This window comes from Halichoerus grypus, chromosome 1 (genome assembly GCF_964656455.1).
Source record: "Halichoerus grypus chromosome 1, mHalGry1.hap1.1, whole genome shotgun sequence".
Classification (NCBI taxonomy): Eukaryota; Metazoa; Chordata; class Mammalia; order Carnivora; family Phocidae; genus Halichoerus; species Halichoerus grypus.
Genome location: NC_135712.1, coordinates 70,627,633 through 70,654,543, shown reverse-complemented (window position 1 = coordinate 70,654,543; position 26,911 = coordinate 70,627,633). Strand labels below are relative to the sequence as shown.

At 46.1% G+C, this 26,911-nt stretch overlaps 1 protein-coding gene across 1 annotated transcript; it reads right to left on the bottom strand.

The window, feature by feature from the left end:
- On the bottom strand, positions 1-25,723 carry NRROS (negative regulator of reactive oxygen species). The gene is made up of 3 exons (XM_078067444.1): positions 25,498-25,723; positions 5,382-5,499; positions 1-2,227 (listed from the first exon to the last, which is right to left on the bottom strand). The coding sequence occupies exons 2-3, from the start codon at positions 5,484-5,486 to the stop codon at positions 257-259; spliced, it is 2,076 nt and encodes a 691-aa protein (XP_077923570.1). The 5' UTR covers positions 5,487-5,499; positions 25,498-25,723; the 3' UTR covers positions 1-256.
- Between the last annotated feature and the right edge of the window lie 1,188 nt (positions 25,724-26,911).

Below are 26,911 nucleotides of genomic sequence, written 5' to 3'. Positions count from 1 at the left end.
TTTGATTTAAAAAATATTTAAGAGACATGTGTTTTATTGTCACAGAACATCGCTTAATAAATATTTTACCAGGATGATGAGGGTGAATCACAATGCTGGAGGAAGGGCTTGGGGACAACGAGGGATGGAAACATTTTAAACTTTTAACTTAAACCTCAATTCACCAGCTTTGTCCTCCGCATCAGATCTGGAGATCTGGCGGAGAACGTGTTCTTCCACGCGCGGGCCCAGCTTCTCACCTGGGCACGTAGCCAGGTCAGTATATGGAAGACCAATGGCAGCGACTCTTGATGACCTGAAGCAGAGGCTTCCGGAAAGTGAGGAAGATGACGGTGCAGGCCACCAGCAGGGTGAGGCAGCTGGGAAGGATGAGCACGAGGTACAGCAGGCCCATGTCCACCCGCTCCCATTTGCAGTCCCGAGGCGCGCCTCCGGGCAGCTCCAGCAGGCGGATGACCTTGGAGGAGAGGTTGCAAGTGAGCATGTGCAGGTCGGCAATGGTGTGCAGGCGCTGCAGGGACCCCCAGCCCTCCACCCCGCAGCAGTCGTAAGGATTCTGACTGAGGTAGATGGTCCGCAGGCTTCTGCTGAGCTGCTCGGACAGCGCCCTCTGGGGAAGGGCCGTGAGCGAGTTTCTGCGGAGATCCAGGGTCTGCAGGGCCAGGCTGCCCCTGAAGCGGGGGAAACTGCTCAGAGAATTCCCCGACAGGTCCAGGTCCCTCAGGTTCCCAAACCCAGAGAAGTCCAGCTCCACGAAGCCGGACCTGAGGCCCATGTTCCTGAGAGACAGGACCTGCAAGGTGCGGGCAATATCCCGGAGCGGGGCGACGGTGCCGTTCAGCACGCCCCAGTTGCCCGACAGGTCTAGGTGGGTGAGGGCGGTCCCCCGGAACGCACAGTCGTGTAGGGCCCGCAGCCCGCAGCCCTCCAGAGACAGGCTCCTCAAAGATGCCACGTTCCGGAAGTCCACACAGCGCGGGGGGCCCGGGCGGGCCAAGGCAGCTGGCTGGGGGCACAGGGAGATCTCGTTGTGGCTCATGTCAACTGTAGTGATGTTACCGGCGTCCGCGAAAAGGCCGGCGGGGACGCCCCTGAGCCGGTTGGAGCTCAGGTTGAGTGAGCGGAGGCTCCTGAGGCAGCCGGGGGGGCCCGGGGCCAGGTGCAGCTCCGACAGCTGGTTGTGGCTCAGGTCCAGCTCCGTGAGCGCCCCGGGGGGCTCGTGCTCTCGGATGTGAAGCGTCACCAGGCAATTCTGCTGGAGGTTCAGGTGGGAGAGGGAAGGCATCTTCCTCAGGAAGCCGTCGGGCAGGTACTGGAACTGGTTCTGGCTCATATCCAGGAAGCGCAGATCGGCGAGCTCGCTGGAAGCAAACTCTTCCCAGAGGTTGACGGTGGTGATGTTGGTCACGTTGCCGTCCACCAGGAGGAACTGGGCCACCATCTCCCGAGGCGAGGAGGCGTTGTACAGGTCCCTGTAGAAGCCCATGTTGTTGTCCCGCAGCAGGAGGGTGTGCAGCTTGCCGCACTGGGGCAGGAGCGGGAAGAAGAGCAGCTGGTTGTGAGAGAGGTCCAGCGTCTCCAGCTCGAAGGCAGCCTCGGCGCCGGACGCCAGGAACCACTCCAGGGCGTTGTAGCTGACGTTGAGGAAGCGCAGCTGGCGCAGGCTGAAGTCCACGATGCAAGGCAGGTTGTTATAGGCCAGGTTGAGGCGTCTCAGCTCGGTCAAGCCGTCGAACGCGCCACCCTCGATCTCAAAGATGTAGTTTCTCTGCAGATCCAGCTCCCTGAGGCGCCCCAGGCCCTCGAAGACCGAGTCGTCGAGCCTCATGATGGTGTTCCTCGCCAGGGACACGGACTCCAGCGAAGACAGGTTCCGGAGCATGAGGGCCGCCATGTCTTCCGTCAGGGAGTTCCCCGACAGGTCGAGCCTGCGCAGGGCCTGCAGGCGGCGGAAGGCGGCCGCCGTGTCCCTGTAGCTCTCGGAGAGGGAGTTGTCGGGCAGCGCCAGGCTGCGCAGACGGGCCTGGCCCCGGAAGGCGCCGCGGCCGATGCGCCCCAGCTGGCAGCCGTGCAGGCTGAGGCTCTCCAGGCGCGGGTAGGGCTGCAGGGAATGGTTCCACAGGGCCTTCAGCGGGTTGGCGTCCAGGATGAGCCCCTGGGAGGAGGGCGGGAGGTGGCTGGGCACCGACGCCAGGTTCTGCCCTCGGCAGTCGGCTACGCCCTCAACCTAGGTCCAGAAACACAGCGGTCAGCACGGAGGGGGCTTCCGAGGCGGCCGTTTACGTGCGGAACCCCGGCCCGTTCACCGGACCATTCCTGCAACTGCTGGGAGTGGCTCTAGGGATCTTTTTTTCTTTTTTTTTTAAGAAAAAGAAGGATAGGGAAATGGAGAACAGAAGGGAGCTTCTCTTTGTTCTTTACCATCACGTGGAAACAGTCACTGGGAGCCGAGTCCCAGGCCTCCCTCACGACACACTGCGTGTCAGAGGAGATCTGAGCTCCTGTCCGTTGGCTTCTGAGCAGTGACAACTGTGCTCGCAGTTTGGTTTCAGCGGTGAGAGGGACTGAGGACCAAGGCTGTACCCGGGTCTGAAGCCCACCTCTGCCGTTTATTTCCCATGTGACCGTGGGCAGATAACTTAGCCTGAGTCTGTTCTTTGCTCTGAAAAATGGAGACGAAGATAGAGAGTGCCTAGCTCGGGGGACTGCAGTGGGGTTGGATGGGAGGCCGCCCAGCGCCTGACAGTGAGCACCACTCACGCAAACGGCCACTGTCGCATCCTTATCGCTATTCCCGGAACGCCTGTGCGTCCAACGGGGTCAACGCCAGACAACCGAGATGCTGTGGCATCTTCAATTCACCTGAAGTAATTTTGCCTGGGATGCTCCTCTACATTCTGGATTGATCAGTATTACAGCTTAAAAGGACTTTAGAGCTCATCACCACTCTGAATGGTACAGAGAAGTGGGGTCTGGAGAGAAGTGAAGAGCCAATGGCATTGCAGGGACAGGAGCCCAGAGCTCCTAATGCCCAATTCAGTGCCCTTCCCGGGTGCTGTTCCACCATGACTGTGCAGCATAAGGAGGTAGGATGGATGGGAGGACCCTGTTCTTATTGCAGAAATCACACAAGCCTCAGGATGCTTTAGCGCAGCCCAGGGTTTTACAAGATTGGCAAAAAAAAATCAGTCACAGGATGTCAGGTGTCCAGGAAAAAAAGTTTTAAGGGATAAGATAGAAGAATAATGACCTTCTTTTTCAAGGATTGGTCAGTAGGATAAGGCCAGTGATTATGGAAAAAAAAAATTTTTTTTAATGAGACCACACTCTGCAAACTGTCCAGTAATCTACTTTTACCACCCTCGATAATGTGTACAGACATATCGCTGTGGCAAGAAAAATAAATCTGACCACATTCTGTTAAGCAACTGTATATTAGTTCATTGCATGAATAGCACAGTGCTAAAGAGCAAGAGTTCTAGGGTCAGTCCATTTTGGTTCTGCTTTTCAACAAATGGGTGACTTTGGGCTGTTACCTAACCAGTCGGGACCTTCATTATTCCCCCTGTAAAATGGAAATTATAATTTTCTCATACGGTTTTTTTTTTCTTGAGAACTCAATGTGATTGTTTATGTAAAACAAAACAGAACCTGGGACGTAAGTGCTTGATAAATGTTAGCTATGATGATTAGCATGATTTGATTAATTAATCTATTGCTGAGCATTGGAGTTGTTTCTAATTTCCAGATGAACATCAGAATGACTTTGTCAAGTTCTTTTCACTCTTCCCCTCCCCTCAAAAGTCTTTGGAATTTTGATTGGGATTGCATTACAATTACGGGTTAACTGGGGGGATAACTGAGTCTTTACAAAACTACGTCTCCCCATGCAGAAATAATGTATTTCCTTATTTGAATAAGTGTTGGTCTCCCCCTAACAGGGACTCTCTGGAGAATGTTGTGGTTAGGGGCTTTCTTCAAGCTGTGGGACCCTGTTTCAGTACAGCAGCTGCAGCTCTGGACCACATGGCTGTTAGAGCCCAAGGAAACCTCATCATGTCCACTTTATGATAACACGTGGCTTAGGCAAGGAGGGGCACTGCAGATAGCTGGACTCGCAAACTCTCAGGCTTTAAAGAGCCACAGGGAATCCACTCTTTGAGCTCCCTGGCAGCCCACCCCCGCTCCTGCCCACCAGGCTGGAGAGGGTCAGGCAAATGTCTAGCCTGAACCCTGAAAGGCTATCAAAGAACTCACACTTTCTTCCTTCCTCGTTCTATGCCTGATTCCCTCCTGAATTAGCTACCGTGAAGTTAATCTTCGATTGTCTCTGTAAGGGGATAATGGAAGCCTGAAGTTGTAGCAGAGACTAACAACAGCAATACTAGATAAAACGTAGAGCTCTTACTACACACAAGGCACTGTTCTGAGAGCTTTATATACTAACTCATTTAATCATCGTAACAATGCAGTGTTATGGTATTATTGGCTGGTACCACTATTCGGTATCTTACAGAGGAAGAAACTGAGACACAGAGTGCCCCCTCTCCCACCAATGTCACCAGCCAGTAAGGGGGGGGTTAACCCTGCTCTGGCTCATAAGCCCCACTCCCTACTGGAGTATATTACAGCATAGTGGTTAGAGGTTACTAAAAGTGGTTAAGAACCACGACCAGCTGGGTTTTTGAGATTTATCAGCGATGAATGTAGGTATTACCCCAACATTCAATTTGTCTTCCCAGTGCCTGCCATATAATAGGACTCAAGGAATGTTTATTAAATGTATGTTTCCCAAGCAGACTTTTGATATCATAGACTTATAGGCAAGGGAGAAAATTTCCAGAAATGTGCTCAGTTGTTATGAGCCAAGTCTGTTTCCACATACAGGCTGAAAGCCCCGGGGAGGGCAAACTGTAAAAGCTCAGCTCTCCACTCCCTGGACCTTCTTCAGCCTGAACGTGATCTAGGATGTCACTCTGCAGCACGGCTGTTGAGCGCTTGCTATTGGCTCATACACAAGCTCTGAGTCAGGGCTTCTCCAACTGTACTACGCCCTACTCAGGGATTCTGATACCATGGGTGGAGCTCGATCATCCAGATTTTTAACAAGGTCTTCTTGTTCTGGGTGACTGACCTCAGGGGCCTCCTGTCTTCGGCAGGTATGAAAAAGATGGGGCAGGGACTGCCCGGCCTTCCCCAGGCATCGTCCTAACCTTTGGTTAAGGAGCAGCTTGCACACGGCAGCACGTAGGCAGCTGCAAGGTGATCCAGACTCCTTCATTCCCTGCCCTCTTTGATGGACAATCCACCAGATTTCCCAATGGACCGATCCTTGTCAGGACAGAAGCAACCGACAGCTCAGAGTTCCCTGGAAAACTCACCAACAGGCAGCCCCCTTGGGAAGCTGTGGCCATTCCATTTCGATTTCTCCATCCCAATGTCAAGAACTGAAAACCCAGGCAGAGCCAGAGGGGCAGTAACTCCATCTCAAGTGCAGCACTGTGGACAGAGGGCAGAGAAAAAGTGGGTCAGAGAAGGACATCCCCAAGGGCTGCTCTGCACTCTTAGTAGAAGGAGCCGGTTCCCCGCTATGTCTGGTCTTGGAGGCCCACAGCTGGAAGAAGGTGGAAACCCACAGATTCTTCAAATACCTCAGGTTAGCCAACACTTTCAACCTTTCCCTGCAACTGGAGGCTAGAACTTATTTTTGTTTTGCTTCTACCATTTGATGGACAGGTGGCCGAACACTGAAACTTTGAAGAGCCCACCAGCGGAAGAGAGAGCCAAAGGACTTGAGGAAGCAGGTCTCAGGTCACCTGGAGTTTGCCATGTTTTGTCATTCTGTTGAAGTTTTCCTCCCAAAGCGCAAATCTGCCTGATGCCTCTCCTGAGCTCGATAAATATTTGCTGCACAAATGAATGAATGAAAGAATGGTGAACTGGGATTGAAATATTAATTGTAGCTTCTGGTCCCACAGAGTTACTAATTATTGTGTTGACACGAGGCTTTTAGGAGAGTAGATCTCATTGGTTAACTCATTTGAATATAGCCCTTTGAAAAAAAGGACTTTGATGTTTTGCCTGGATAAGAGAAAAAAACTGAGGGGCAAATGAAAAGTCATCTTCAGATATAATAAGGATTATTGATGAAGTGTGGTCGCCAGCCCTCTTACCTGGCCAGTGAACACAGAACAGGAACCATGAGAAGGCTTAACATTATACATATACCAACAGAATTTTAGAACTAAGAGAAACCATAATGGAAATCTGGTATATCCTCTGCCATCACAGTTTTACAGGAGAACATTCAAAGGCCCAGAAATAATAAGGGCTTATTCCAGGCTCCAGATCAACTTAGGAATAGGGCTGAGAGCAGCCCCCAAGCTCCCCTCCCTGAGCTCCAGGATGAGTACGCAGCATAATTTCTCTCCCTGAAGGTGCTGTTCAACTGACTGCCCTCTTGTTGGGAGGGCTGATAGCCCAGTGGCATTGTTCCTCACAACCAGAGGCAAGTGCCTGGCACCAGCATTTCATCTGCACCATCCTCTCCTTGACATGCCCCCGGGAGGGACCACAGGGCCTGCTCCCTAATATGAACCTCCTCACCTATTCCAGAAGACCCACAGACCTTTCTGCCTCACACATCCAGGCCACCTTGGGCCCCTTCCTCTTTCTCTTTCTTTGAATGAGTTTACACATCTCTGAGGCTAACTTTAACTTCCTGGTCAGATCTGAATACTCACCAGTGAAAACAGACTAGCGGAAAAGCAAAGTGAAACCAGGTAAATTAACTTTAGCCTTCACTTCAGGTCAGGTCAGCTCTCCTTACCACAGAGGGAACCTCTCACTCAGAATTCATCAGTCTTTGCTGGACACTGGGAATCCCCGTCCTAGCCCTCCTTCCGCTTCTGCACCGGTACGGAACTACTACCTCATGGCATGTACAGGGCACAGATGGCAAAAGCAGAGCCATATGGGCTTTGTCCTTAGGATCCTCACACACACACACACACACACACACACACACAGGAAACAACCTTGGGATCACTGCCCACCTTGAGATAAGGTTGCCAGACTTAGCAAATTACAGGATGCCATTTGAATGTAAGATAAACAACAAATAACTTTTTAATGTAAATACGTCCCTTGCAATATTTGCGTCATACTTACACTAAAGAAATTCATTGTTTATCTGACATTCAAGTTTCACTGGGCGTCCTATATTTTATCGAAGACAAACAGGGAAATGGCAACCATGGACTTGCCCCCCCCCCTTCCTCCCTCACCCCCTCTGTCAGGCTTGGGATGGTACATGCTGCTGTGACAATGACCCTTCCAGAAAAGCCATTTCAATTTATACTGAAATGCCAAATCTAGATGTGTACAGGGCAAGATTACGATTTCTTCAGGGAGAATGTAACTCTTTAGACTGGAATGCTAGATGGGCCTGATGTCATGCCCAGAGTATAATTTTAATTTCTGGGTCGATGAGAAAATTTTTGCAAATTTAAAATATATTTACGCCTTCCTCCTAAACCCAGCCAACCAGGAAAAAAAAATTATTGCTGTTCCCTCTGGGCAACTCCTCTCATGAGGCAGCACGGGAAAATTATGGGATTTAGAACCAGGCAGACCAGGGTTTGAATTCTGGCCCCAGTATTTGTTCTTCGTCCTTGAGCAATTCATATAAAGTCTCTAAGACTCAGATAATCCCTCTATAAAATGGGGATAATAATAACTATTCAGAGTTTTTATGAGATCAAGCAATATATGTGAAAGTGCTTCATTAACTATGAGGATAGTTAATAACATAATTATTATTTATGAGTTTCAAACACCACTGAGCTGGTTGAGTGGTTGTTATGTGTAATCTCCAAGAAAGAGAAGCGAAAAGAAAATAATTATCATGGAGGGCACACAAGGCAGTATGACATTAATAATTTAAATGAGGTAACCTGGAACCTCCCCTCACTATAATTAACAGGGCCTGGATCCATGGTTCCCATTTCATGGACTGTGAACCACTTGCAGGAGCCACAGAGGAACTGCGAATCAACCCAAATAGGGTTTGAATAAGTATCACGTCTCCTCCGGGTCTGGGTGACCACTGGGAAAGTCCCCTCTATAAGAGCTGAGGTCCTGACACGAGAAGCAGATGGCATCAACAGACTCCGTTTGCATCTTCTTAAGCCAGATAACAAAATTGAAGAGTTCCTTCTAAGTGTGGAGGCAAAAAATGGTAAGTCCTCTTCTCTTTTAATCAGAGTCTACAGTTCTATATTCTTTTATTCAGTTAACAATTTCTATAAGGTCTCTCTATAGTTTATCCAGTCATGGCTTTCATGATCATGGCTGATGCCAGAGATTGTGAGCTTCTAATTAATAAAAAGCTTTGAAAGACAAGACACTAGTGACCCAGGTGCGAGCAGGACATAAGTCCTGTATCATGTCGTAACACATCTCACCTGGAGATACGAAGACTCTAAAGCCTACCTTCTGTTACAGTGAAGTCCTCTTAGTATTGCATTTATATTTCTTCTTCATCTTCTAACTATTCTGTTTGTGTTCAGTCATCACAAAATGTCCTTGCTGGTTCTTCTCTAAGAAGTCCTTGAAATATTAGGACCTCCAGTTCTTCATGGCATCCCTGTGCAATCATTTATCCTGAGATTCTAATTGGCTATCATGGAGACCTGGGATTCAACCATATCAATCCCAGTTTTCCTTTTTTAAAAACTAACTTATTTATTTTAAGTAATCTTTATGCCCAACGTGGGGCTTGAACTTTTGACCCCGAGATCAAGAGTCGCATGTTCGACCAACAGAGCCAGCCAGTCGCCCCTATACACTGTTCCTTTTTAGGCAGAAATACGATATAGCTTTTTGTCTGGTTTTTCTCTGTGCATACCTAGTTATAATAAATAAGTGGTGAAAACAGATTCATTTCATAAAAGCAACATGAATCAAGACTGTATTCTAGAACAAGAGAACACTAACAGTGAGGAAGGAGAATGCATATCAGCTGTAAAAATTCCTCTTTGTTTTAGAAAGTATGCTTGCTGCTTTTTCTGTTTCCACAAAATAGTATGGAGAACCCCCGGCTTCACTGAGCCAAGTAAGGTGAAAGAAGACCAAGTGGATGGTCCTGCGGGCTGAAAGGGTTGGGAACATTTACTCCTTTCGGACAGGGTGTCCCGATCCTGGGGAGCACTTTCCATACCCATCCCCATGCCCACCTCAGTTCTGGGCTTAGGACCGCTTGAATGGAAGATGGCAACATGCAGGCCAAGGAATGGCCTCAGTGAGGGGTTGTGCGGGTGTTGCTTGCTTTTGCAATGGACGGGGAAGAGAAGGTGAGTGTCTCTCCTCCTTGAAGTCCTGACATTTCCATGTCCCTGTCGTCACAAAAATCAAAATCGTTCAGGTGTGCAGCAGCATCCCTAGTTTTGTTAGATCATCCAACACTTAAACATATATGTATACTACTTTTTTTCCCAAATGCATGTAGATTTTCCTGTATTAATAAAATAAAACTTTTTTTTTAAGGGTGATTAATTCTAAATAGTTTTCTGTCATGATGTAATGTCTTAATCAGCGGGTAGTAAAACACAACCACACGTAAAGGCCAATCTAGGGGTATTTTTATACATTAAAAGATCTCATACTGAAAGTTTGGTAATACTAAGGAATAACTCTGACTTGAGTTTTGGTTTTGTTGTGTGGGAGGGTTTTGATTCATTTTCAGGAAAGGATGCTGGATTTCTAATATCCAGGGGCACCCTGAATATCACCTCACTCCCACACTCTCACCGCCCCACCCCATCTCACCACTGCTACTACAGAGCGGGGACTGCACCCTCTTTGCTAAAGGTGCTATCAGTAAGTGTTAAGAGTGTTATACATACATTAGCATGTAATTGAGAATTTTCTCCTCAAAATAATCAGAGAAGCTGAAAAGCTTTAAACAAAGGGGTCTTTGGAGAAAGATGGTAACTCAGAGGTACTGGTGTCAGAAACAAATATTTATAGGGGCGCCTGGGTGGCTAGCGGCTGCCTTCCGCTCAGGTCATGATCCCAGGGTCCTGGGATCGAGCCCCGCATTGGGCTCCCTGCTCAGCGGGAGCTTGCTTCTCCCTCTGCCTGCCGCTCCCCCTGCTTGTGCTTTCTCTCTCCCTCTCTCTCTGACGAATAATTAATTAATTAATTAAAATTGTAAAAAAAAATATTTATAGACTGGTGTGAGGGGAAGAAATCTCTAGAAGCAGAGAATGCGTAAGTGCAGGGTGTGAATGTGTGAGGTTGACATCCGTGAACACGAAAGGCACAGGTGCTAGCTAGAGGTCTCCACAGAAAGGGAATCTGCCTTTGTTTAAAAATAAAAGAGCAAATCCCACCTGGGATCCTGGGAGAAAGGCAAGGGCAGCTGGTCACACACCACAGAGAACAGATAATAAAGAACAGAAACCCCAGTCTGTGACCATTTCAAATAATTCCTACTACCAAGAAGTATTTGAAAGCCTCGGGCAAACAGCTTTGATCTCTTTGATCCGTAGCAAAAAAATTAGAATGACTTTAGCCTTCACCAAATGTTCAAACTTAGCATCTCCTGTGGTGAGACCACCTGACACTCTGAGCTTCCAGGTGGGGCGCCTTGGGAAACACAGAGCAGTACCCTTGCCAAGAATGTTTGCCCTGGACCCAGTCATGAGGAAACAATCAGACGGATCCAGGCTGTATATTGTCCTACGAGACAACTGGCTTGGGCTCTTCAAAGAAGTCAAAGTTTTGAAACACAAAGAAAGGCAGTGGAGGGGAAAAGGGGAGGTCTGATTACAGGTGAAGAAGAAGCATAATAACCAAGTGCAATGCATGTACCTTGAGTAGATTTTGGAGTTTTAAAAATCTCTGAGAAAAATTTGAGACAACTGGGGTAAATTTACATGTGTACCAAATGATGTGTTTTTAGACAGTATTATGTACAAATGATATTATCAGATTATTGCTAATTTTCTTAGGTATGAAAATGATTTTTTTTGGCTATGTAGGAAAGTGCCTTTATTCTTGGGAAATGCATGCTAAAGTATCTAGGGGTGAAGTTTCACAATATCTACAATTTATGTAACCTACTTTTTTTTTTTTTTAAGATTTTATTTATTTATTTGACAGAGAGAGACACAGCGAGAGAGGGAACACAAGCAAGGGGAGTGGGAGAGGAAGAAGCAGGCTTCCCGCGGAGCAGGGAGCCCGATGTGGGGCTCGATCCCAGGACCCTGGGACCATGACCTGAGCCGAAGGCAGACGCCCAATGACTAAGCCACCCAGGCGCCCCTATGTAACCTACTTTCACATGGCCTAGGTGTGGGAGAGAGAGAAAATTAAAGCAAAATATTACCAAAAGATAAATTTAGCATGATACTTTCTTTTAACTTTTCTGTAAATTTTGAAATTTTTCAAAATAAAAATAAACAAGGAACATGAGATAAATGTTGGAGTTCCTAAAAGAAGAGGGGTAATAATGGTAATTTGTTGTCCCAGTATTTCTTGGAACATAACATTTTTCAAATATTCTCCTTAGAAGGATACTCAGTAAACATTTGTTAAAAATGCATATACACAGGGTGCCTGGGTGGCTCAGTTGTTAAGCGTCTGCCTTTGGCTCGGGTCATGATCCCAGGGTCCTGGGATCGAGCCCTGCATCAGGCTCCCTGCTCGGTGGGAAGCCTGCTTCTCCCTCTCCCACTCCCCCTGCTTGTGTTCCTGCTCTCACTGTGTCTCTCTCTGTTAAATGGATAAATAAAATCTTTTTTAAAAATGCATTTTAACATAAACCTTAAAGATATCCTGAGAATTCTAGCATCTGACATTCAAACTAGAGCTTCCAGATAGCTTCTCTCCTATCTGAAAGGAGCACCAGAGTGTTAGATCACGTGTTCTGACTTGATGCACTAATATAACTTCCACTGTCCAGGTTGGTCAATAGCTCTGTCCACCACACCTGCAGTCCCTCTAAGAGGCAGCCCTCAGGGGAAACATATGACCTTCCCACCACCTCCACCTCTACCTCCACCTCCATCAAGCTGATAGAATCTTGGGGGAGCACCTGGCCAGAGGAGGTCAATCCTTACATGCAGCCAGCACCCTCTGAATGATCCCAATGCAGAGACAAGGGAGAGAATTAGGTAATTTTTTTTTAAGTAGGCTCCATGCCCAGTGTTGAGCCCAACACGGGGCTTGAACTCATGACCCTGAGATCAAGACCTGAGCTAAAATCAAGAGTTGGACGCTTAACTGACTGAGCCAATCAGGTGCCCCAAATTAGGTAATGAGCAGTGGAAATTGGAGCTAAGAGGCACAGAGAGAAGGTAGAATTGAATTTTTGAGGGATCTTGCCATGAGGAAGCAGGAGCTATGAGTTAGATTACAAGACATATGAACAGAAAAGAATGAAAACAGTCAACAGAGGGCAGAGATCAGAGAAGGTGGAATAGGAAGAGTGACAATATGGTGGGCCCTGCAGGCTGGGTGGCAAGAATGGGCTCTGAGGCTGCCTTTAGGGTTCCTGATGGTTCTCTGCAGGGTCAGATCCATTTCCAAGCTCCATGTTTTCTCATGATAGCATCTCCACCCCCGACCCCCCAAGGGCTGGCCCAACTATTGCATGTTGGCAACGAAAAGGAGCTAACTAAAATAAGACTTGCTCTTTAATAAGCTTAAACTCAGGGGTGCGGGGGTGGCTCAGTTGTTAAGTGTCTGCTTTCAGCTCAGGTCATGATCCCAGGGTCCTGGGATTGAGCCCCTCATCGGGCTCCCTGCTCAACGGGAAGCCTGCTTCTCCCTCTCCCACTCCCCCTGCTTGTGTTCCCTCTCCCGCTGTGTCTCTCTCTGTCAAATAAATAAATAAAATCTTTAAAAAAATAAGCTTAAACACAAAGGACAAAATTGACAACAAAGTGCATGCAAGGTTTATGAAAATTAGAGAAAGTGGCTGAAATCTGAATCTAGCAATGTATTTTTCAAAGTGTATCCTACAGGCAAGAATGATCAAGGGATGGGAAAACAAAAGAGCAAAAATTTATTGGGAAACAAGGTATTAATCTAGTCTTAAAGTACCTCTCTACAGATTACTTATAAAGGCAAAATAGCAGTTTTATGGTGGAGAAACTGGCAGACACCTCCTTAACTAAATGGTCAAGTTACTACTGGGTCTTACTGGGGTACTTGGCAAAATCTGAATACAAACCATGGATGAAATAACAGTATTATATAGGGGTGCTTGGGTGGCTTAGTCAGTCAAGTGTCTGACTCTTGATCTCAACTCAGGTCTTGATCTCAGGGTCATGAGTTCAAGCCCCGAATTTGGCTCCATGCCTGGAGTGGAGCCTACTTAAAAACAACAACCACAACAAAAAACAATATTATATCAATGTTAAACGTCTAGATTTTGATCATTGTACTACATCTATGTAAGAGACTATCCTTGTTCTTAGAAAATATACACTGAATTATTTGGAGGTAAAGGGGCATGTCTGCAACATTATTCTCATTTTTTTTTTTTTAATTTGAGAGAGAGAGTGAGAGAGCGAGCACAAGAGGGGGTAGGGTCAGAGGGAGGAGCAGACTCCCTGCTGAGCTGGGAGCCCGATGCGGGACTCGATCCCCAGACTCCGGGATCATGACCCAAGCTGAAGGTAGTCGCTTAACCAACTGAGCCACCCAGGCGCCCTGCAACATTATTCTCAAATCATTCAGGAAAAAAATACCTGTGTGTGTGTGTGTGTGTGTGTGTGTGTGTGTGTGTGTGTGTTTTAAGTAGGCTCCATACCCAGTGTGGGGCTTGAACTCATGACCCTGAGATTAGGGGTCGTGGGCTCTACCGACGGAGTCAGCCAGGCACCCCCATATATATTTTTTTTAAATAAATAAATAGAGAAAGAGAGAAACCAAACATGACAAAATGGTGAATGGAGGTGAAGAATTTATGAGAATTCTTTGTTATTTTTGCAATTTTTCTGTAAGTTCAAAATGGTCTCAAAATTAAAAGTTACAAAAAATTAACACTTTTTAGGGGTGCCTGGGTGGCTCAGTCGGTTAAGTGTTCAACTCTTGATTTTGGCTCAGGTCATGATCTCAGGGTTGTGAGATCGAGCCCCACATGGTGCTCTGTGCTGGATGTGGAGCCTGCCTAAGATTCTCACTGCCCTGCCCACCACCCCCACTCCCTCCCTAAAAAAAAAAAAAAAAAAGTGTACTCTAAAACTAATTAGATTCTTGTAGCAGGAAAATTGACTTATTTTGGGTACTGACAAATCATCATGTTAGATAATTGTAGACATCATCTCTGTTTTATGAGAATCTGCACATAAAACTAACTTGATTTGCAAGATTTTTCTTGGAGAAGTTGTACTGACACCAAGCAAATGGTTTAGCAAGATATATTTACTGCTTAAAATGTAGTCTGGAAAAGGAAAGAAGGGAGAAAAAGGAAAGCAAGAATAACATTTTAGCTCAAACTTTAAATTCAAGATGAGGGGGGCCCAAGTCCTTCTGATCGAGGCCAGAAAGAAAGAAAGAAAGAAAGAAAGAAAGAAAGAAAGAAAGAAATATAGATTCAAGATAAAAACTATTCAACTTTTGAATAGTGAGTTTAGGATTACTTTGATAAGTAGCTATGAAATCTAAGAAAAATGTCTAAAAAAATTTAAAAACACTTTGTGCTCTCTTTTCCTACAAATAAGCTACAAGGTATACTTTAAAAATGGAGACATAGGGGCGCCTGGGTGGCTTAGATGGTTAAGCGTCTGCCTTCGGCTCAGGTCATGATCTCAGGGTCCTGGGATCGAGCCCCGCATCGGGCTCCCTGCTCCATGGGAGGCCTGCTTCTCCCTCTCCCACTCCCCCTGCTTGTGTTCCCTCTCTTGCTGTCTCTCTCTCTCTGTCAAATAGATAAATAAAATTTTAAAAAAATAAAAAAATAAAAAATAAACATCTAGACATAATTCACATACCATATAATTCACCCTTTTAAAGTATACAATTCAGTGGTTTTTAGTATATTCACAAAGTTGTGCAGCCATCGCCACAGTCTAATTCCAGAACATCTGCATCACCCCAAAATGAGGCCCTATACCCACTAGTAGTCACTTCCCCCATCCCTTGGCAACCACTAATCTCCTTTCCATTTCTATGGATTTGCTTATTCTGGCCATGTTTTCAATTCTCTTGAGTATAGACCCTGGGAATGAAATTGCTGGGACATACCGTCATTCTGTTTGATTTTGAAGAACTGCCAGACTGTTTTCCAGTTTCTGCACCATTTTACATTCTCACCGGCAGTGTATGAGGGTTTCAATTTCTCCTCATCCTCATCAACACTGGTTATTTCCTGTCATTTTTATTCCAGCCATCCTAGCAGGTGTGAAGTGCTATCTCTTTGTGATTTTGATTTGCATTTCCCCAATGTCTAACCAATGTTGAGCATTTACATGAGTTTATTGACTTATTTCTACATCTTCTTTGGATAAATGTCCAAAACGTGTACTAATTCCAAAGATATTTTAAATATGATTTTGGTATTATATGTGAAAGAAAATGAAGAATAGTTATAAAAGTAAAGAACCAGTTGTAGGGGCACCTGGGTGGCTCAGTCGGTTAAGTGTCTGCCTTCGGCTCGGGGTCCTGGGATCGAGCCCCGCATTGGCCTCCCTGCTCAGTGGGAAGCCTGCTTCTCCCTCTCCCTCTTCTCCTCCACCCCCCTGCTTGTGCTCTCTCTCGCTCGCTCACTCTCTCTCTCAAATAGATGAATAAAATCTTAAAAAAAAAAAAAAAAAGAACCAGTTGTAATCTTTGGTTGAATCAGTACATTCCTATATTTTGTAAAGGATCAATGTTCACACCGCAGAAACGTCTAAAAAGAACTTGCAGGGATGCCCGGGTGGCTCAGTCGATTGAGTGTTTTCCTTTGGCTCAGGTCATGTTCCTGGGGTCCTGGGATCAACCTCAGCTTCAGTCTGGCTTCCCTGCTCAGTGGGGAGTCTGCTTCTCCCTCTCCCTCTTCCGCTCCTCCCTACTTGCATTCTCTCTCAAATAAATAAATTTTAAAAATTTAAAAATTTAAAAAAATAAAAGGAACTTGCATACCGAGGATTGGGTTAACGGCATTTAGAATTTTGATGTGTGAATTCAGACCTCATAATTTGCTTCTCTGGCTTTCTCTCTCTCTTTTTTTTAAATTTTAAAAGATTTTATTTATGTATTTGAGAGAGAGAGAGTGCAAGCAGGTGGAGGGGCAGAGGGAGAAGCAGTCTCCCCACTAAGCAAGGAGCCCGATGCGGAACTCTATCCCAGGACTGGGATCATGACCTGAGCTGAAAGCAGCTGCTTAACCAGCTGAGCTACCCAGGTGCCCTGGCTTTCTCTCTTACTAATGAACTTGTTAAAACATAGGCAACACAATGGCTTTTGAGGACCCTTTGCCTCCAGAACTCTCTTATACCCTGAAGATGGGAGAGAAAATTGGCACACTTTTTCTGAAGGACAATTTTACAAAATTTATCAAAGACATTGAAAATGTAGATTACTTTTTTTTTTAGATTTTATTTATTTATTTGATAGAGAGATTGAGCACATGAGCAGTGGGAGCGGCAGGCAGAGGGAGAAGCAGACTCTCTGCTGATCAGGAAGCCCGATATGGGGCTCGATCCCAGGACCCTGGGATCATGACCTGAGCTGAAGGCAGACGCTTAACGACTGAGCCACCTAGGCGCCCCTGTAGATTATTTTTGATTCAATAATTCCACTCCTAGGGGTTTATCCAAAGGAATTATAATGTATGTAAAAATATTTTTACAGAGATATTCAGTGCCATATTAGTAATAATAATTTTTAAAAGTGGAAACCATCTACAAGTCCAACAAAGAAAGAATTGGCTGCATATGTTATGCTACAACCATATGATGGGAATACTGTGCTGCAATTAAAAATTCTTCAGTGGCAATATATTTAGCGATATGGAAAGATGTTCATAATAAAATATTAAGAAAAAAGGAAGATGTAAAATAGAATGTATAGTATAATCCCAAGTTTGCTAAAGGAATATGCATTCACCTGCATGTGTATGGAAAATAGTTGAAAAGGCACACATCTGAATCTCAACAGTGGGGAGAATTGCACCTGATAATTTGCTTTTTCCTATCTGTATTTTTGCTTCTTTGTGTTTTCTAATTTTCCAATAATCAACTTCAATTACTATATTAAGACAAGTTTGGGGGCACCTGGGTGGCTCAGTCCATTACATGTCTCAGGTCATGATCCTGGGGTCCTGGGATTGAGCCCCATGTCAGGCTCCCTGCTCAGCTTCTCCTTCTCCCTCTGCCCCTCTCCTTGCTTGTGCTCTCTCTCTCTCAAATAAATAAATAAAATTTTAAAAAAAGACAAGTTTTAAAAGAATGGAATCAATCTATTATTAAAATATGTTATAATCAGAACCTAATAAATATCACTAAAATAGAGAATTTCTTATAGGTACTTAGAATTGAAATTATTGCGAGTGTGCTTAAAACTATCATATTTGGAGTTAATGGAAGAAAAAAATATCATTGACTAATAACTAAAGTAAGCTGTTTTATAGACATTATTTTTCATTTTCAGGGTCCAGGGGATTTAGATTTAGATGCATGTTCTCAGTCCAGCTTCTGGGAAGGTGGTGGGAAGGGTGAAGGAATGGCGCAGGCTAAGGGGACAGATGGAACAGGTTCAAAGCCTGGCTTGACCTTGAGTACGTCATTCAACTTCTTGGCCTCGATCTCCTCCCCAGGAAAACAGGAATCATAATGCCTGTGTTGTAAGGCAAGTTTTCAAAGAGAGTTCAAAAAATAGTCTTTGTCATATTTACAGCGTCATCCTTGGCAGGTTATCGACTTGCCCGTGCTTAACCATACCCTGGGTGGGAGCTCACCCTTCCTACTTGCTTCTAGGACTTGGATCCTACTCTCAGCCTGCACAAATAAGCGAGGAGTTGTACCATTTGAATTTATTGGAATGCTCCTTGGACGTGTGGCCCTAAGAAGGTATGTGAGAAAGGACACATCTGTTGCACATGACTCTTCTGGCACATGCATGTTCATTCAAATTTAGTACCTGACCATTTTTTTCTGGAGAACTGTAGCATTTCTGAAGGGACTACCCCCCAGTATTTTGGAGGTGAGACCACTCAGGTCAGAGATGAGATGATATGGACAAAGTGCCACAGGGAAGGTGGGGCCATGGTTCCCAAGCACTGGTTTAAAATACAGATGTCTGGTTCCCACCCCAGCCTCGCACACCTGATCAGCCCGATGCCACCTGAGCTTGGGAGAAGAGGCTTCATCTGGGAGTGGCCGAGGTTCTGCGCGCGCCTGGAGGGAGGCTGAAGGCCATAGCAGATTTTCTTCTCTTGGGCTCTTCCTACGACAACTCCGGGCAGCCAGTGTGTGGCATGCTGCTTAAACACTACCCTGCCGGACTTTGTCTCCTCAGGGCTACAAAGGAGTCAGCCGGCTTCCCTACGTGGTCAGGGTCAGCCCTTTAGAATGAACGGAGGTCAGTTCACTCTGTCCTGTTCCACGGCCACAGGTTTAAAAACGCAAATGTGCTCCCAGTGGGGTGACAACACCTTGCTCTTACAGGGCTGGTGGTGGGAACGTGTTGTCACCTTTGTTTAGGAGAGACCCACATAATCTCTGTGGACAGGCACCCAAGCAACGATGCATTAGTTTCAAACCTGTCATTTCCTTTCAATATCACAAGTTTGCTTTCTCTCACACTCCAATGTGGCCGTGGGTGACAATAAGGCCATCAGTGCCTTGCTGATCTCACAGGGTCATGTCAAGACTGAATGAGAGAATGTGTGTGAAAAACGTTGTCAAGATAACGAAACGTGTGGACTTGATTAGTAAGACAAGGTAGTGTCAGAATTAAACGGAAGGCAGATTTCCTCCATGTAAACAGGGAGCTGGCATTGAAATAAATAAGACAGGAGCGGCATTACCTTCTCCCATCCGTCTGAGCTGCGGAGTGTGGACCTGGGGACGTTCAGAGGAGGAGAGACCACCCAGAGTCTGTGGGAGACTATGGGCAGGAAAGGGGTTATAGGTGAGAACCAAGGCTTATGGCCCAGAGTGGAAATACATTACCGCCGCCCCTCCAACCTTGGTTCCCTTCAGAAAGAGCCCGACTGAGGAATGACACGATACAGATTCCGGAGGACTGCCCAGCTCAGTGGGGTAGGAATCAAGCTCCCAACTTGCTTCCCAGGCTCTCAGTTGCAACAGCTAATGTTTATTGAGTGCTCACCTTGGGATAAATGCTGTGCCAGGGGCTTTGCATATAACGATCCTCACAACATCCTAGCAGGTGAATGTTATCTCCATTTCATACATGGTAAATTGAGGCTCACAAAGGTGTAGGCTGCGGAGCCAGAGAATGTCAGAGCTGCAACTGAAACCTAGTCTGAATCCAGCAAAACTCAACCTCAATACCACAAGCGCCAGCCACCCCCGGATATTTGCTATCCATGACTAAATCATGTATTTTCACACACTGGTTCCTCTGTGGGAAATGCCCTTTTTCTGGTCTTCTCCAGCTGCCAAACTCCTATTCATCCTACAAGGCCCAATGCATGTGTCATCTTCTCATCACATCCTAAGAGTTCAGTTGAGCAATGATCCATATAATATAGTATAGAAAGTTATAGCTCTTACAGAATTTTTTTTTATTATTTGATTTTTATGTTCATGAAAAGGAAAATGTTAGTAATTTAACTTTCCTCCCAATATTTTATTATGAACATTTTAAACATACAGCAAAGTTGAAAGAATTTGACAGGGATTGCTGGTATACCCACCACCTAGCTTCTACTCTGAACATTTCACTACACTTGCTTTTTTCACACAACCTCTACCTATCCCTCTATCCCAGCCTTCAATCCATCTTAGTTTTTGACGCATTTAGAAATAGATTGCAGTCATCAGCATACTTCCCCCTAAATACTTTAGAATGCATATCAAGTGATGTAACTAAAAATAAATTAACTCCTCGTTCAATCTTCTGGATCAGTTTAATTAATTTAATCTCAATTTGAGATTGCAAAGGCTATTTGGGGAAAGTTTGTCTTGTTAAAAAAAAAAATAAGATTTGGGGCGCCTGGGTGGCTCAGTTGGTTAAGCAACTGCCTTCGGCTCAGGTCATGATCCTGGAGTCCCGGGATCGAGTCCCACATCGGGCTCCCTGCTTAGCAGGGAGTCTGCTTCTTCCTCTGACCCTTCCCCCTCTTGTGCTCTCTCTCTCTCAAATAAATAAATAAAATCTTTTAAAAAAAATAAGATTTGATAATCACTGTCTTAGTGTCCTCAGCCAAAATTAGGAAGAAAGCAGCTGACATTGCAGTGTGAGTGACTGATACCCTCTTTAATGCACTGCTCTCTAATGGGTATTTAGATAGGTAATGGTGAAAAGTAATAAAGTTTTCATGGTGTAGTTTCAGGATGGCAGGGGAGATCATTTTGTCTTTTTCAAAATCCCTCAAATTGTACTGGCAAGGTAGGTATCTTGTTTTTTTCTTCTTCTCTAAAACCTATTTGAATTCACAGAGGAATGGGAGCAATGTGATTTAAAAACAAAATCTTCCCCCTAAAATAACAATGGTTTTTAGGGAATTCTTGGATAAAGCCAAAACAAGTGGATTATAACTTACTGCTATTGGATAATAATGGCAATAATAGCACTTGAGGTTGCAAAGGTTTCTTAGAGACCTTTGATCTCACTTAGCACTCTGCAACATTTCTACAGACTAGGCATTATTACCTCCCGTCTTTACTGGGGTAAAATACACATAGAATCTACCATTTTAACCCATTTTGAGTGTACAACTCAGTAGAATTAAACACATTCATATTGCCATGCAATCTCACCATTATCCTTCTCCAGAACTTTTGCAGCTACCCAAACCGAAACTCTGCCCACTAAACAGTAACTCTCCGTCCCCCCTCCCCTCAGTTCCTGGTAGCCACTGTTCTTTCTTTCTCTAAACATTCCCTTATTCTAGGTACCTCCTGTAAGTGGAATCGTGCCATATATGGGTCCTTCTGTGCCTGGCTTATTTCATTTAGCATAATGTTTCCAAGGTCCTTCCATGTGATAGCAGGTATCAGAACTTCATTCCTGTTTATGGCTGAATAACATTCCATTGTACGTATAGATCACATTTTGTTTGTCCATTCACCCATCAGTGAACACTTGGGTTGTTTCCACCTTTTGGCTATTGTGGGTAATGCTGCTGTGAACATTGGTGCGCAAACATCGAGGTTCAAATTCATTATCTCCATTTTACAGATAGGAAATTCAAGGCTCAGAAAGGGCAAAGGTAATTGTTCGGCAAAGCCAAAACCAGAGCTGAGTTCAGGCCCAGGTAGGAGGTGCTGGATATGCACCTGCCCGGGAGGAATACATGTTGAGTGAATGTTCAGCTGGGGCACAGGTTTGTACTTGTTGGTAAATAGACACCCCATGAGCCGGGCCCCTCTCTTGGAACTGCCAGGACCCCACAATGATCCAACAACCAAGGAGGTAACACCTGCCCCCTCAGGGGCCCCAGAACCCTGCTTCTAATGACAATGTCCATTCCGACTGGACAGTGCCTGTACCATGCAGTGTTCGAATGTTCTGAATAGTACCCCTGAGTGTTCAAGGGGCCACGGGGCTTTTGTTGGGATGAGGTAACCTGTGAATGCCATGGAGTGTACCTGTGACAAAGATGAGGGCCTTTACAGTTCTGCAAAAGGAGCTAGAAAGCCTAGAAAAAATCTGGGCATTTAGAAGGAAATAAGCCAGTATTACTAAATATAATGGAAACTTCAGTTTAGGGATTGGAGAAAGGGCTCGAGAACCTAGAACAAGAGAAAGGCCATGAGAGGAGTCCCATGAGGAGGTCTCAGGGTGTCAGTCTGGGCAGCGATAGGGAGACCATTAACGTGTCTGAAGCTGAAGGAGGTGCCCCAGGGCCAAGCGTGGAATGACCTGAGTGGGAGAACCCAGCCTTGGCATCTGGTCGGGCCCCCAAGGAAACACAGGAAAGGCAGGAGAGACCCAAGGGACAATGGCTGGACCAGACGAGGAGTAACAGGGAGGACCAGGAGGAACCAGTATCCAGCCTGACATCTAAAAAGGAATGACATGAGGTTATTGGAGAACATGATGTGTACCCCAAGAGGAGCCCCTGCTGGCACTGTGGGTGCTGGGCTGCCTCAGACATTTTGGTCCTGCTTGACAAGAGTCAAGGTAAAAAGACAGAGCCCAAGTGCTAACTTCTGTGGAGAAATCCCCTCCCGGTTCTTTTCTTTCCAGGAGGCACAGCAGAGAGGCTCTTGGGAACATAGCTAGCACCTGACCACAGCGATGTTCTGGGTTGGGGCTGGACATGGGGTGTCCCTGTGTCCTCACAGGGCTTCGTGGTCACATTCAGCCCATCACAGGTACTAGCCCTGCTCCTCACGCCCACCTTGCTGCTGAGAACACGACAGCGCTCTACTTCCTCCTTTATTCCCTTTGTTAAGTCTGAAATCACTCATGCATTAAAGTGAGAAGACACATGTGGTTTGGTCTCAGCACCTGACTCCATTTACTCTGGAAATCCGTTGGTTTTTCCTACCCACAATCATTTCTCCTTCTGGTAACAACTCCTCAATTCCCCTTTGAGGAAACCACACCTTCCTTTTTCTTTCTTTATTTCTTTGTTTGATTTTTTAAAAAAATTATTTGAGAGAGAGAGTGTGTGCAACCGAGCAAGGGGGGTTGCAGAGGGAGAGGGAAAGAGAGTCCCAAGCAGGCTCTGTGCAGGGTGCAGAGCTCCATCTCACCACCCTGAGATCATGACCCAAGCCAAAACCAAGAGTCGGACGATTAACCGACTGCCCCACTCTGGTGCCCTTGTTTTTTTTTTTTAATTGTAAAATACACATAAAATTTACCATCTTAACCATTTTTAAGTGTAAAGCTCAGTAGTGTTAAGTACATTTACATTGTCAGGCAACCAACCGCCTTCCTTTCTTAAGAAGTCCATGTTTATTTGGGTTTGACCTCAATCCCTGGTTCCAAGGAGGGGCCTAAGCACCAGGCTGGGTCCATCAGAGCCCTCTATTTCCCTAACCACAGTGATTGGCTTATAATGGGTACATCACTGACAACAAGCCCATGAGACTCAACAGAAGGATTGTTGTTAGAACTATTGGGAAAGAGGCTTTCTGTTCCTGCTCACGCCAAACTGGTGGAAACTAAGCTTGAAGCTGCAGTTCTTTGAATTCATGGAGCAATGGGAGTATCTTTGCCACCAGCTTTAGGACCTGCCTAATAACAGAAAAAAACAAAGCTGGCAATGTTTGAGCACCTGGATCCAGCCATGCCTGAAGCTATTCCACATAGACTTTTTGGTTATTTAAAATAATAAATCTTTTTTTTTTTCTCTGAGGCCAGGCTGAGTTGGGTTTTTGTCATTTGCAATTAAAAGACCCCTGAACTCATGTTTACAGTTGCTTGTGAAGCTTGATAAGATCCAAGTACCAGTGTCCTTTATCCCTCTCCTCACCTCTGTGAGCATTCAGAGATCATCACCTAACTTAGCCCAGAAGCCCCCACACAATGAACACATAACATTTGTTCAATGATGTTGAGAAGAATAGTTTGAGGGGTGGGAAATGAGTATAATAAAGAAGTTCTATCAAGGGCAAAAATATTTGTCACTAATATGCAGACACGTCCTAAGCATCATTGAGCATACAGCATGTCCTGAGAAAGATAATGTTTTTCAGTCATGGTTGAAAGCCCACTGTCCTCTAACTTATGTGGTTATAACGCGGGTCTGAAGATAGTGGGAGGCACATCTAGTCGTCCATCCAAGAGTCTAGTTTACACTTTGTGGTGTGGATGCACGCTGCAGCCAGAAAGAAGATTATAATTGGTACTGGCCTCACTCTTCTATGATGAAGAAAGAAGTCAGGGACAGAGAGAGGTCAATGCATTCCTAACACAGGCCCCAGGCCAAAGCCACCAGGCCCTGCTCTCTGGGAGGTTCCTGCTCTTGGATGACAGGTGTAAGCACTATGTGGGATCAGGTTTATATGGGTTTTCATGAAGTTCCTATGAGGGGACCTACTAGATAAAAGCACCTTCTTTGTGAAACTGGCTGTTTTGTTTTGTTTTGTTTTTTTAACCTAAAGGCAAGAATCAAGGTTTTGTTTTGTTCTATTTTTTTTTTTGCCCAGGATTCCCTAAATCACCTCTAGGAACTCTCAGACATACATGTACACACCTATGGGTGTGTGAGGAAAAGAAGTCTCAGGGCTATGAGACCAGCAAACCATCAGCATCCACAGAAGCAGTCTGAGCAGTGCAGCCAGTAGGAGAAGGTAGGAGAAGGGGGCACACATGGTCTCGCAAGGCCGGCTCCATGGAGTGAATGTTTCTACCATCCAGACTCCTATAGGCTGCACCCATCAGCGAAGAAACCTCCAGTGGGGTCCCCTCCGTTCCCCTGGAAGTGCACCACTTAGAACCAGTCCTATCAGGGGCTCCATTCTTAGGATCCTGCTCAGCCTCCTATAGTCCCAGACACTTTTGGACACGTGGCCACCTTCTCTCTGGAGCAAAGTGAGCTAGCAGCCCGTTCTGAGGGCCATACAGAAGAGCCCGGTCAGTGGCTCCTTACTTATGTCAGCTCCTGAGTGCATGGGGATACAGCCGAACCCTCTATAACCTGCCCCACATGGAGAGGCCACCAGGGCTGGGAAGAGCACTGGACAAGGGGTGGGTCAGAGGCCTGAGGTTTAGTTTCTCTCTGATACTTACTAGCTGAGAGTCAAAGTAACAGAACCCTACAGAATTTCCCAAGGACAAACACTTTGGGGAAGGGGCTTTGCCTGTCTTGTTCAAGTTCTATCCCCAACACCTTGAACACACCTACACACGTTAAGACGGCCATAAATATGTGTTGCTGTTAATGAGTCTCGGTGCCTTCATCTATGAAATGGTGATTCTCAAACCACGTTGTGGGGGAGGAAGGGAGATCCAAGCACTCAGCACGCTGAGTGTTCACAGAATAGCCTCATTACCTCCAGTCACCCAGCCCAGGGAGGGAGCATTATCGTGCCCATTTCACAGATGAAGAAACTGAGGCTCAGAAATTCTCCCCAGAGAGCCAGGACTCAAAGCCTCAAAAGAGGAATCAGAAGCCTCCACTGTTTTCACTACACCACACCACCTTTTTCAGCTCTAAGTGCTCCCAGAGGGAGGTTTTTCCACTTACCCAGAGCTGTGGCCCCCAAACTGAGCACCAAAGCGGTGGCGTTTGGAGGCAGCAAGCCACAACTTCCCCGTCAGTCCCGGGCCGTGGGCCACGGACACCGACCTCCTACACCCAGCGGCGCCCGAGCGCGCCCACCCCGGCAGGGCCGCCCCGCAGGAAATACTCACGGCTCCCGCAGGCCCAGGCGGCTCCGCGGGGCGCATCCTCTCCCGGGGCTCCGGCCTCCTCGAGAGCAGCCGAACGCGGGGCTGGGCTGCCTCCTCTCCCTGGGGCATCAGATTATTTTAGCACTTGCGGAAGGAACGGACGGAAACTGAAGTCACATGGAGAGCGAGCCGCTCAGCGACTCAGCACTCAGCAGAGAGCAGGCATCTTACAGGGAACTGCTGCGCGCGGGCGGTGGCAGGGGGATGGGAGGGGGCGGCCGGCGGGGCGCAGTGCCCCCCGCCTACCTGCGGGTGAGCCAGGAGGCCGGTGACTTGCAGGGTCTCCCAGCAGTCCTAACCGAGGCTCCCCAGGCTTTCTTGCTTTAGAGTTTTGTGGGTTTTTTTTTTTAAGTTTTATTTTAATCACCGGTGTTCATCACAACAAGTGCACTCCTTAATCCCCATCGCCTATTTGACCCATCCGCACACCCCCCTCCCTTCTGGTAACCATCAGTTTGTTCTCTACAGTGAAGAGTCTGTTTTCTGGGGGGCGCCTGGGGGGCTCAGTCGTTAAGCATCTGCCTTCGGCTCAAGTCATGATCCCAGGGTCCTGGGATGGGGCTCCCTGCTCGGCTTCCTGCTCAGCTCCCTGCTGGGGGCGGGGGGAAGCCTGCTTCTCCCTCTCTCACTCCCCCTGCTTGTGTTACCTCTCTCACTATGTCTCTGTCAAATAAATAAATAAAATCTTAAAAAAAAAAAAAAAGGGTCTGTTTTCTGGTTTGCCTCTCTCTCTTTCCCTTTGCCCACTTGTTTTGTTTCTTAAATTCCATATATGAATGAAATCATTTGGTATTTGTCTTTCCCTGACTGACTTGCTGAGCATTATACTCTCTAGCTCAATCCATGTGGTTGCAAATAGCAAGATTTCATTCTTTTTTATGGCTAACATTCCATCACGCGCACGTGCACACACACACACACACATACACATATGTACATATATATGTATGTATTTATAGTCACATCTTTATCCATTCATCAATCGATGGACACTTGGGCTGCTTCCATATCTTGGTTAATAATGCTGCTATAAACATTGAGATGCATGTATCCCTTTGAATTAGTGTTTTTGTATTCTTTGTAGTATGATTGCTGGATCATAGGGTAGTCCTATGTTTTTAGCTTTTTGAGGAATCTCCATCCTGTTTTCCACAGTGGCTACACCAGTTTGCATTCCCACCAACAGTGCATGAGAATTCCTTTTTCTCCACATCCTCACCAACACTTGTTTCTTATGTTTTTTATTTCAGCCATTACGCCAGGTGTAAGGTGATATCTCACTGTAGTTTTGATTTGCATTTCCCTGATGATAAGTAATGATGAACATCTTTTCATGTTTCTCTTGACCATTTGTACATCTTCTTTTTTTTAAGAT